Source organism: Ovis canadensis, chromosome 2 (assembly GCF_042477335.2).
Source record: "Ovis canadensis isolate MfBH-ARS-UI-01 breed Bighorn chromosome 2, ARS-UI_OviCan_v2, whole genome shotgun sequence".
Lineage (NCBI taxonomy): Eukaryota > Metazoa > Chordata > Mammalia > Artiodactyla > Bovidae > Ovis > Ovis canadensis.
In genome coordinates, this window is record NC_091246.1 from 53,112,192 (window position 1) to 53,124,974 (window position 12,783).

The following is a 12,783-nucleotide window of genomic DNA, read 5'->3' on the forward strand; positions in this document are numbered from 1 at the left end:
ACTCCGGGAGTTGGTGATGGACAGGGAGGCCTGGCGTGCTGCGATTAATGGGGTCGCAAAGAGTCGGACACGACTGAGTGACTGAACTGAACTGAGGGCCAGAAGAAGCTTGAGTGGAAATGGAGTGTGACTGTTAATGGGGACAGAGTTTCCCTTAAAGGTGAAACTGTCTATCAGTTGTTCATTCAGTCACTCCAATCTCTTTAAATGTGTTCACCAAGAGCGGCCTATACAGTGACTTAATTATGCATCCTCCCATCCATTCATTTATTGCTCCTGTAAACGTTCATGGCCCACACTGAGGACTGACCTGTGAGGGTGGATTCCTGGCCCTGAGCCATCTCCTCCAACTTTTCTACACCAATTAAGATCTCTAAGCAGACTCTGTATAATTGGGTCTTTGGGACATCATCCCTGAAGGACCCCAAAGTTTCTAAGCTGGGTGAATTTCCCCTTCTGCCTCTAAATTGCCTTGGGGATGGTGTGGTCCCCCGGTGCAGAGAGTTTTGAAAGGTCCCTGCTCCCCGGGAGGCTGTCGGCCAGCATGGGGCTGGGAACTGCTCGGACGGGCAGTCCCTGGCTGCTGAGAGTGAACCACCGGGCACCCTGCTCAGCCTTGACCCCACCAGAATTTCCTAGTTCTACCAAACCTGACACACTGCAGAGAATGCGCTGAATTCTAAGTGCTTGTTCTACTTCTCCCACATTCTAAGAGCTCCACTTAACTGTGTCACATTGCAAACACTTCACTAAACTCTATGAAAGTTTAAGTGTCTTCCTAGTTTGGAAAGCTCCAGTAATGTGAAACTCTGGGTCCTGTCCACTGAGGTTCCCTGGATAGAGGAGGCTCACACCAGCTTCTTGAACCTGTTTTCTCCTGATTACAGCCAGTGAAGGTTCTGGTCTCAGAAACATCTTCCAGGAAACAAGGCACATGCATCTGAAAGAGGCTGAAGGTAAGTAAAAAAATGGTGACATGGGGCAGATGAAGGGGCTGGGATCAGGAGCCCCAGGGAACTCCTGCAGCCTTGGTTTCCCCTCGAACTCACTGTGTAGCACTGGGCAAGCCCCTTCCTTCTTTGAGCTTCATTTCTCCCATATATAACAAGGGGTGGTCTTGCTGATCTGCAAGCACCCCCCACACCCCAGTTCGGACAGGTGTCATCCAGGCTAGGAACCGCTTGGATTGAGCAGCCAGCTGCTCACTCCCAATGTGTCTTAGCCTCAGGAAGTGGCAATGAGACAGGAAGAAGTTGGCTGTGGCCAGGCTAGGGGCTTCAGCTTGGCCTTCAGAATCTGGGTAAGGAGGGGAGAGGGCGACCTCCCTGCGGGCTGGTGGGGCTAAGCAACAGGCTGGAAACCCCCACACCCCAGTTCGGACAGGTGTCATCCAGGCTAGGAACCGCTTGGATTGAGCAGCCAGCTGCTCACTCCCAATGTGTCTTAGCCTCAGGAAGTGGCAATGAGACAGGAAGAAGTTGGCTGTGGCCAGGCTAGGGGCTTCAGCTTGGCCTTCAGAATCTGGGTAAGGAGGGGAGAGGGCGACCTCCCTGCGGGCTGGTGGGGCTAAGCAACAGGCTGGAAGCAAAAGCTGAGCACCATCCTCCAGGTACACACACGCGGCCGTGATGCATACAGGACAGAGGGCTCAGGTGGCCTGGGAGAGGATAAAGGGAGGCTCCCCAGGGGAAGTGGTACTTGAACTGGCTTTCAGATAGCGTTTGGCCAGAAGATACACTGAGAGACACTGTGGGCTCTGCAAACGAAGCTCCCTGGCCCAGCTCTGGGAAGCAGCGTCCCACAGCCTGCAGCCACATCCCTCCTCCCAGCTCTTCTCGGCCCCCAGTCCTGGAGAGAAGGCTGAGAGGCTCAGATTCTCAGGTTCTCAGCACTCAGGCCGGAAGGCAGATGAAGCACTGAGCAGGTCTGCTCACCATGTCCCAGGTCTGAGCTTTCTTTGTCGTCATGTTTCATCCCAGGCAGAGACTGCTCCCCGCCCGCAGGGCTGCTGCTTCTCCCGTGATATGTCCAGGGCCCCTGCCTGCTCTCCACACACCTCCTCTGTCCTGCCTTGTCCTCTGAAGCTCTGGCCACAGGTCCAAGGGCCTGCTCTACTGGTTGTGTACGTGTGTGTGTGCATGTGTGTGTGCATGTGTGGGAAAGAGAACAAGAGTGCCTGCCACACATACACTCAAGCAAAGGACTGTACATGCACACACGTGAGCCTGATGTGGTGTGTATACTCACGGGTGAATGTGTGCACCTGGCTGCCAGTCAAGTGTTTGTGCAGGCAGGCAGGTGCCTGTGCGGTGACCTGTGTGGGTGTATGTATATTCTGACAGGTGTGCCTGCAGCCATTGACCGCAGACAGTTGCCAATGACTTTAGGGGATAAATTATGCGGTCCATTGAAATATGCAAAGGAGGAGGCTGTGGCCTGACCGAGCCACTGGTGCTGCAGCACAGTGCCCACCACCTCTGTGCCTCCCCAGCCCTGGCACGGCTCCTGCTGCCACTGCTACTCCGTCCAGGATGCCTCTCCAGGAAGCCAGCCTGGAGTTCCCCTGCTGAAACTTGAAGGGAGCTCACAGCTCACGCTCTCCTGACCCTGCAACGTCTCTAGACACAGTCAAACCGAGGCAAGACTTTTTATCTGAGATCCCAGGGCAAGGCCAGTGCTCTCTTTGCTGCAGAAAAGCCCCTCCGCCCCTGAGGCAGCACGCAAAGCTCGGGACCCCGCGTCTGTGCATGTGAGGGCATAGTCCACAGGGGCCCCAGCCTGGGCCTGACTCGGTGGTGGAGGCCCAGGGAGACCCAGAGAGAGTCCACATCAGGAAGGATTTTGTGATGCTTCAAGTGGCCTGACAGCAAAAAGAAAAGTGTGTCTAAGGAAGTAATCTTCCCGTCACTAGAGGCATGCAAACAGAAGCAGGATGAGGCTCAGGTAGGAACAGGAGAGGATTTTTATCAGGGAATGGTTGAGGCTTCCTGGCCTGGGGGTGCAGTGTTCTCATTCCTTCTCCCAATGCCTAGCACCATGTCTGGAGTCTGATAGGAACTCAATCCTTCTCGATTCTGAAAGGAATAAACATAGTAGGACTAACAGAAGGAAACTGTCTCCAGCAATGGCGGCATTGACAGGAACTGGTGCCCAACCCAGACCCAGGCTTGGACTGTGTGTCCCACGGGCTCCAAGAGCTGAAACACTAGGGAAAGTTTAAGTCCTGCTCCTTAGCTGGTGAGAAGATTGGGAGTAGGGGGAGACACTTAGGAGAAAGATGTCCATCTAGGGTGATGAAAGAACAACCAATATTTGGGGTTTAACAGAAGCAAACATCTGCTGTGAGCTCAGTGCAGCTGTCATGCTGTTAGGAGAACAGGATTCTAGAGTCATCTTGCCAGGAACCTGCTGCGCAGCCTCAGTTTCCCTACCTGCACAATGGGAGCTCCAATGGATTAATCTCTCAGAGCGTATTCTAATTTGATGCCTAGGAGTTCATGAAGCCCAAGCAGCCCTGGCTCAGGTTAAGAGAAAATAGGAGGCAGGCTGAAAGGTCCGTCAAATTTTCACTCAAAAACACATCAGTAGTCAGTTCAGCTGCTCAGTCATGTCCAACTCTTTGCGACCCCATGAACTGCAGCATGCCAGGCTTCCCTGTCCATTATCAACTCCCAGAGCTTGCTCAAACTCGTGTCTCTTGAGTCAGTGGTGCCTTCCAACCATCTCATCCTCTGTCTTCCCCCCTTCTCTGGCCTTCAATCTTTCCCAGAATCAGGGTCTTTTCTAATGAGTCACCTCTTTGCATCAGGTGGTCAAACTATTGGAGCTTCAGTTTCAGCATCAGTCCTTCCAATAAATATGGTGAAGATCAGATCTGAAGGTCAATCCACAGTAGCTGATAAAGCAGGACCAATGGGCTCACAGGTGGACGAGCCCCTAATAGGCTCAGAGGCCAGGAGCCCCTCCAATCAAGCACAACGTATGCTTCATGCTTGGAGACAAGAGTTGACTGCAGAGGCAAGTCAGAGTTTTGCAGGCTGGGGGATAAATGAGACAGGCCTCTGCATGAGTGGGAACAGTGTGATACAACTCAAGGCTTCCTGAAAGCCAGGAGGACCCTCAGAGACCATCTAGCCCAGTGAGTCTCAAACAGCATCACTCAGACTTAATAAGATAGAAACTCTGTGTTTTCACAAACTTTCCAGGTGATTCTCATGAAATCTTTACAGGTGATTCTAAGATTTGAGGACATTTCATCCAGCCCATTGTTCCCGAAACTATGCTGCTGCTGCTACTGCTAAGTCGCTTCAGTCGTGTCCGACTCTGTGTGACCCCATAGACGGCAGCTCACCAGGCTCCCCTGTCTCTGGGATTCTCCAGGCAAGAACATTGGAGTGGGTTGCCATTTCCTTCTTCAATGCATGAAAGTGAAAATTGAAAGGAAAGTCACTCAGTCGTGTCCGACTCTTAGCGACCCCATGGACTGCAGCCTACCAGGCTCCTTTGTTCATAGGACTTTCCAGGCAAGAGTACTGGAGTGGGGTGCCACTGCCTTCTCTAATGCTGCTAGAATACTTATTTGCAGAAGGTTAACGGGTGCTCTGTAAAAGGAGGATCTATGGTCAAATAAGTTTGGGAACTACCTACTCTCTGCATCACTTTCAGAAGGTCACAAATCAGAGCGGTGTGTTAACGACTCTGAGAAACTCTGCAGTAAATTATTTACTTTTGATTAATCCAATGTTGTTTCAAATTGCTTTTTCAGATTGCCCACATTTCCATTAACACTCTCTCAGAGAAATTCTGACCCACATCAAATCCTCATTTTTCATGTGGTTCTATTGAGAACTGGAAGAAGTATGGGGACTGCCCAAAGTCTCAGAGAGAAAGTGTGTCAGGGCTCGAAAAGGCTCTAGCAGTACGCTTCACCCCTAAACCCTGCACCCTCTTTCCCTGCCTCCCAGCCATGCATCCCTCCAGAGCTCTGTGATATGGAGCCAGTCAACAGCACAGAGGTGTCTGAGTTCTTCCTGAAAGGATTTTCAGGTTACCCTGCCCTGGAGCACCTGCTCTTCCCTCTGTGCTCAGCCATGTACCTGGTGGCCCTGCTGGGGAACACAGGCATCGTGGCGGTCAGCGTGCTGGATGCCCGCCTGCACACACCCATGTACTTCTTCCTGGGCAACCTCTCCATCCTGGACATCTGCTACACGTCCACTTTCGTGCCCCTGATGCTTGTCCACCTCCTGTCAGCCCAGAAGACCATCTCCTTTCTTGGCTGTGCACTCCAGATGTGTCTGAGTCTGTCTACAGGCTCCACAGAGTGCCTGCTGCTTGCCATCATGGCCTATGATCGCTACCTGGCCATCTGCCGGCCCCTTAGGTACCCCGTGCTGATGAGCCACCGGCTCTGCTGGTTGCTGGCGGGAGCCGCCTGGGTCCTCTGCCTCTGCAAGTCAGTGACTGAGACAGTCATTGCCATGAGGCTGCCCTTCTGCGGTTACCGTGTGGTCAGTCACTTCACCTGCGAGATCCTGGCAGTCCTGAAGCTGGCCTGTGGCGACACGTCCATCAGTGAGGTCTTCCTGCTGGTGGGTGCCATCTTGCTGCTGCCCGTGCCCCTGGCCTTCATCTGCCTGTCCTACACGCTTATCCTGGCCACCACCCTGAGGGTACCCTCAGCCGCTGGGCGCCGCAAAGCCTTCTCTACTTGCTCAGCACACCTGGCCGTGGTGATGCTTTTCTACGGCACCGTCATCTTCATGTACATGAAACCCAAGAGCAAGGAGGCCCGTATCTCTGACGAGGTCTTCACGGTCCTCTATGCCGTGGTCACACCCATGCTGAACCCCGTCATCTACAGCCTGAGGAACAAGGAGGTGAAGGAGGCCGCCAGGAAGGTGTGGGGCAGGATACGGACCTCCAGGTGAGGGAGGCCAGGGCTCCTGCAGGTTAGCAGCTCAGGTCTGCCTTCACCTACAGAGAGGATGGGTAGGGCTCAGGGTTGGGGGTCTGGAATCTTCAACCCAGAAAGGCAGCACCACCTCCCACTGATCCTGCCACAGATCCGGGCTCACAGTTCCACCTTTGTTGCTTCCCCAGGCAGAGCCCTGGGCCAGCTCTCAGCATCACTCCCCGCATCTTCACACCAGCCTCCCGGCTGGCCTCAAGATTTCAATCTTGTTCTCCCAATCTACTCTCCAAGGGTCATCCAGAGGGATATTTCGGAAAAGTCTATTTGATCATGTCTCTCTCTTGCCTGAGACTCCTGAATGGCTCCCAGAGCTCTCAGGATGAATTGAAAGGGCTTTGCTGGGTGCATTCCAGACCCCTGCAGCCTGTCCCTGCTGGTCAGGACCAACCCCCTTCCCCACCCTCTGCACCACAGACTCCCTCCTGTCAGCGGCACACACCAACCAGGCAGGAGCCTTGTGCGCCCAGCAATGCCCGGCTCTGTGCCCTTCTTGGTTCTTCCCACAAGGCAGCCCCCACCCAGCACACAGCTCCATGTGTAAAAGGACTGCCTAATCCTCAAGGCCCGTCTTTTTATTTTTAAAATGTAATTCCCTAAGCTACACATGAGGTCCTTGTTGTTTTCCTATTTTATATAGAGTACTGAAAATCTGTTAATCCCCAACTCCTGATTTACCCCTACCCCCACCTCAAGGCCCATCTTGAACGACACCTCCTCCAGGAAGCCTCCCCACTCTGCACCTCTCACTGTGCTCCTCCTGCTTTATTTCAGTGTTGCTCTAAGAGCCAGTACGGAGAAGTCAATGGCCCCCCACACCAGTATTCTTGCCTGGAAAATCCTATGGATGGAGGAGCCTGGTAGGCTGCAGTCCATGGGGTCTCTAAATGTAGGATACAACTGAGCGACTTCACTTTCACTTTTCACTTTCATGCTTTGGAAAAGGAAATGGCAACCCACTCCAGTATTCTTGCCTGGAGAATCCCTGGGATGGGGGAGCCTGGTGGGCTGCCGTCTATGCGGTCGCACAGAGTCGGACACGACTGAAGTGACTTAGCAGCAAGAGCCAGTAATACTGGATTTTACTCTGTCCCAAGGTCTGGCCCTGCCCAACCCCAAGCTCACACTGGTTTCTTAACTAAACAGAAAACACATCAAGGTAGGGCAGAGCCTGGGGTCCTCCCCAAATCTGATCAGAGCTGAGATGAAGTTCACAGATGACAGGCACAGTCTAGCGCCTGGGCAGAGGCAGTGACGAGGCCCAGCCCCCAAGATTTCCAGCCCAGCCCAGGCCCTGGGACACTGGTCACCAGAGCAGCTGAGGGTCTGGCTTCCTCTGTCGCTTTAGCAGCAGCCGCTCCATTGCCTCCCTGCCGAGCATCCAGGCTTCATGTGGCCTTGGGGAGACTCTGCTTCACCCTTCTTCAACCCACCTACTAAGAGCCTGCCATTTCCACCTCTTCCTGGAGCTCAGCCTCTTCCCAGGCTTGAACACACAGAGGAAACGGACTCAGACTTGAGAGCGTCTCCATTCCCTGCCCTCTCTGGCCTCAGTGGCACCATCTTGTTTGATGGGAGAGCTCGGCCACCGAGCAACAGGCCAGCTCTCCTGCGCCCTGTAGGTAAGCACAGTCCCTGTCTGAGCCCTCAGGTACCCTCCAGTCCCTTTCCTGCTTCCTCTGTTGGTCAGAGCAGAGGCACAGAGGAGAGCAGCACAGCCCACAGCCCACAGCTGACCAAGCCAGGGCGAAGCTTCTGCAGAGATGTTCTGCTAGGCCTCTGATGCCATGCCAGGAGTTTGGACTTCATGCTGTGGGGACTGGGAGTTTGCAATCACACTTACTTTTAGCAGGGTCACTGATTAGACACCATACTTCACCCATGAAACTAACAAAGAATTTTTCTAACATATATTGTTAACTATAGTGCAGTGAAGCAGGTAATGTCATAATAACTGGTGAGGGTGGGAATACATTTATATGAACTTCCTGCCAAGTAAGTTGTGGGTATGAATCAAGAGACTTGAAAACTTCACACCCTTTGACCCAACACCTCTACTTTTAGGAATTACTCGGAGAAAATTATTACAGGTACAAAGATTTATCTATTTATCTATCTATATGATATTAATCACAGAGGTATTTTGGGTAACAAAAAATTGTAAGACTCATAATGTCCAACTGGGGCAGAATGTGTAAATAAATTCTGATGGAGCCCAATGATGGACTGTGACACAGCCATTGTAAATCTTATTTTTTGAAGAATAATTGAGGATGGGAAATGTTCACACTGTAATTAACATAAAAAAAGGTAGAACAAGTAACTTTGTACTCAATAAAATCTCAATTTTCTTAAGGATATATAAATAAGTATGTATATAGAAGGCTTTGGCATAGTTAATAAAGCAGAAATAGATGTTTTTCTGGAACTCTCTTGCTTTTTCCATGATCCAGCGGATGTTGGCAATTTGACTTCTGGTTCCTCTGCCTTTTCTAAAACCAGCTTGAACATCAGCAAGTTCACGGTTCACGTATTGCTGAAGCCTGGCTTGGAGAATTTTCAGCATTACTTTACTAGCATGTGAGATGAGTGCAATTGTGCAGTAGTTTGAGCATTCTTTGGCATTGCCTTTCTTTGGGATTGGAATGAAAACTGACCTTTTCCAGTCCTGTGGCCACTGCTGAGTTTTCCAAATTTGCTGGCATATTGAGTGCAGCACTTTCACAGCATCATCTTTTAGGGTTTGAAATAGCTCAACTGAAATTCCATCACCTCCACGAGCTTTGTTCGTAGTGATGCTTTCCAAGGCCCACTTGACTTCACATTCCAGGATGTCTGGCTCTAGATTAGTGATCACACCATCATGATTATCTTGGTCATGAGGATCTTTTTTGTACAGTTCTTCTGTGTATTCTTGCCACCTCTTCTTAATATCTTCTGCTTCTGTTAGGTCCATACCATTTCTGGCCTTTATCGAGCCCATCTTTGCATGAAATGTTCCCTTGGTATCTCTAATTTTCTTGAAGAGATCTCTAGTCTTTCCCATTCTGTTCTTTTCCTCTGTTTCTTTGCATTGATTGCTGAAGAAGGCTTTCTTATCTCTTCTTGCTATTCTCTGGAACTCTGCATTCAGATGCTTATATCTTTCCTTTTCTCCTTTGCTTTTCACCTCTCTTCTTTCCATAGCTATTTGTAAGGCCTCCCCAGACAGCCATTTTGCTTTTTTGCATTTCTTTTCCATGGGGATGGTCTTGATCCCTGTCTCCTGTACGATGTCACGAACTTCTGTCCATAGTTCATCAGGCACTCTGTCTATCAGATCTAGGCCCTTAAATCTATTTCTCACTTCCACTGTATAATCATAAGGGATTTGATTTAGGTCATACCTGAATGGTCTAGCGGTTTTCCCTACTTTCTTCAATTTGAGTCTGAATTTGGCAATAAGGAGTTCATGATCGGAGCCACAGTCAGCTCCTGGTCTTGTTTTTGTTGACTGTCTAGAGCTTCTCCATCTTTGGCTGCAAAGAATATAATCAATCTGATTTCGGTGTTGACCATCTGGTGATGTCCATGTGTAGAGTCTTCTCTTGTGTTGTTGGAAGAGGGTGTTTGCTATGACCAGTGCATTTTCTTGGCAAAACTCTATTAGTCTTTGCCCTGCTTCATTCCACATTCCAAGGCCAAATTTGCCTGTTACTCCAGGTGTTTCTTGACTTCCTACTTTTGCATTCCAGTCCCCTATAATGAAAAGGACATCTTTGTTGGGTGTTAGTTTTAAAAGGTCTTGTAGGTCTTCATAAAACCATTCAACTTCAGCTTCTTCAGCATTACTGGTTGGGGCATAGACCTGAATAACTGTGATATTGAATGGTTTGTATTGGAGACGAACAGAGATCATTCTGTTGTTTTTGAGATTGCATCCAAGTACTGCATTTTGGACTCTTTTGTTGACCATGATGGCTACTCCATTTCTTCTGAGGGATTCCTGCCCGCAGTAGTAGATATAATGGTCGTCTGAGTTAAATTCACCCATTCCAATCCATTTTAGTTTGCTGATTCCTAGAATGTCGACATTCACTCTTGCCATCTCTTGTTTGACCACTTCCAATTTGCCTCGATTCATGGACCTGACATTCCAGGCCTCTTGAGAAATCTGTATGCAGGTCAGGAAGCAGCAGTTAGAACTGGACATGGAACAACAGACTGGTTCCAAATAGGAAAAGGAGTATGTCAAGGCTGTATATTGTCACCCTGCTTATTTAACTTATATGCAGAGTACATCATGAGAAACGCTGGACTGGAAGAAGCACAAGCTGAAATCAAGATTTCTGGGAGAAATATCAATAACCTCAGATATGCAGATGACACCATCCTTATGGCAGAAAGTGAAGAGGAACTAAAAAGCCTCTTGATGAAAGTGAAAGAGGAGAGTGAAAAAGTTGGCTTAAAGCTCAACATTCAGAAAACAAAGATCATGGCATCTGGTCCCATCACTTCATGGGAAATAGATGGGGAAACAGTGGAAACAGTGTCAGACTTTATTTTGAGGGGCTCCAAAATAACTGCAGATAGTGACTGCAGCCATGAAATTAAAAGACGCTTACTCCTTGGAAGAAAAGTTATGACCAACCTAGATAGTATATTGAAAAGCAGAGACATTACTTTGCTGACTAAGGTCCATCTAGTCAAGGCTATGGTTTTTCCTGTGGTCATGTATGGATGTGAGAGTTGGACTGTGAAGAAGGCAGAGTGCCAAAGAATTGATGCTTTTGAACTGTGGTGTTGGAGAAGACTCTTGAGAGTCCCTTGGACTGCAAGGAGATCCAACCAGTCCATTCTGAAGGAGATCAGCCCTGGGATTTCTTTGGAAGGAATGATGCTAAAGCTGAAACTCCAGTACTTTGGCCACCTCATGTGAAGAGTTGACTCACTGGAAAAGACTCTGATGCAGGGAGGGATTGGGGGCAGGAGGAGAAGGGGACGACAGAGGATGAAATGGCTGGATGGCATCACTGACTCGATGGACGTGAGTCTGAGTGAACTCTGGGAGTTGCTGATGGACAGGGAGGCCTGGCGTGCTGTGATTCATGGGGTCACAAAGAGTTGGACATGACTGAGCGACTGAACTGAACTGAACTGAACTGATGTATATAGAAATTCCTGGGAAATTATGACAAAATATTAACCAACAATTGTTTCCTACAGGTGATGGAGTTACAGATTGATTTGCTTTCTTCATTATTCTTTCCAACCTTGCTCAATACTTCTAAAATGAACATGACTTAGAATTTATTATTATTTTTGAGAAATGGAAGATCGCATGGCTCCAGATAGAGCACAGAGGAGAAGCGCCCATGCCCGAGGGCAGGAAGTGAGGAAGCATGGATGGGGCCTGACCCAGGTGGGCAGTCAGGCAGAGAGCGTGGAGCTGATGTCTGGGGACATTGGGCTGATGGCAGAGATGGCTGAGGAAGGAGGAGACTGTGGTTTGGCTCTTGAGCTTTTGGGTTTTTTGGGTAGATATTGCACCACCGTGAGAGACGCCCTCAGAGATGGGGAAGAAAAGAGTAGGCTGGAGGTGGCGGAAGGGCTAGGGGGAGCTTGTCTGTGGGCATCCACGGAGTGGCAAGATGGTCCCTTTCCTCAGCAGTTAGAAAATGAGTGGTGACAATCTTCCAATGTTTTATTTCAACCTGTGTTCTTGACAAAAAGATATTCCCAGAGACACATCACAGTTTATTCAGAAAATGTGCAATCACTGCTGCATTATTTAAGGCTGTTTTTAGTCCTTAAGCTCTGTCAAGTTGTCATCGTTTCTTGTGAAGGAAAGAGAAAGGCATGAGAAGGGAAACACGAAAGGGGGCCTGCAGAAACTCACACGCCCAGCACAATCACTGACTTCACGTCCGACACAGGGGCCCAGGCCTCACCCCGCACAGCAGTTCCCTTTCCTTAACCTTCCCTGCTGGCTCAGTGGTGAAGAACCCGCCTGCCAGTGCAGGAGACACAGCTTCGATCCTTGGGTTGGGAAGATCCCCTGGAGAAGGGAATGGCAACTCCAGTATTTCTGTGTAGGAAAACCCATGGACAGAGTAGCCTGGTGGCCTACAGTCCACAGGGTCACAAAACTCACAAAAAGAGTCAGACACAGCTTAGCGACTAGACTATAACAACCTTTCATGAGCACAGGTTCCTGCAGCACTCCCGCCAGGAGACACCCCACTTCATAGCCCCCAAGATTCAGGTCCAGGGGGCAGGGCTGCAGTGAGACCTGGTCTTCAGATTCCTGTCCAGTGTCTCTCCTGTGCCCACCTCACCCAACCAGGCCCTCCTGGGGCATCACAGGGAACCTGGAGTCTCTGAAGCCACATTGTGCCAAGTCTGCAAACTTGTGTCATTGCAGAGTGTGAACTTTAAATTGGGCAGGGACTACGAGTCCCAGAAGGCAGGGAGCAGGAGAGATGTCTACATAACAGGGGACCAGGAGGCTGGGCCTCGGGGGCTCGGGGCCTCGATCCTGGCCCACCCCAGCACAGTGTGTCTGCTGGTAATGAACTCAGCACTCCCTCACTCTGCTCTCCCAAGCCTCAGGTCACCTCACCTATCATCTGCTCAGCCACCTGCCTGCACTAATGTCACTGGACAACAGGTAGGAGGCAGGGAGAATCCATCTAGCATGTTGACTATTCTCCTGAAATCTTTTTTAATCATACAGAAACCAGAATACCTGCTTGGAGAAGGGAACAAAGTGATACTACAATATCCACTACCTCTTGCTGAATACTTACCCTGTGCAAACGTTCGTGCTAACA

The 12,783-nt window shown here is 49.9% G+C and overlaps 1 protein-coding gene across 1 annotated transcript; it reads left to right on the top strand.

Annotated features, from left to right (window-relative positions):
- The first annotated feature begins 4,991 nt into the window (after nt 1-4,991).
- LOC138434555 (olfactory receptor 13J1-like) lies at nt 4,992-5,930 on the top strand. Its single transcript, XM_069579374.1, has one exon. It carries the CDS (start codon nt 4,992-4,994, stop codon nt 5,928-5,930), a length of 939 nt encoding a protein of 312 aa, XP_069435475.1.
- Nucleotides 5,931-12,783: the final 6,853 nt, after the last annotated feature.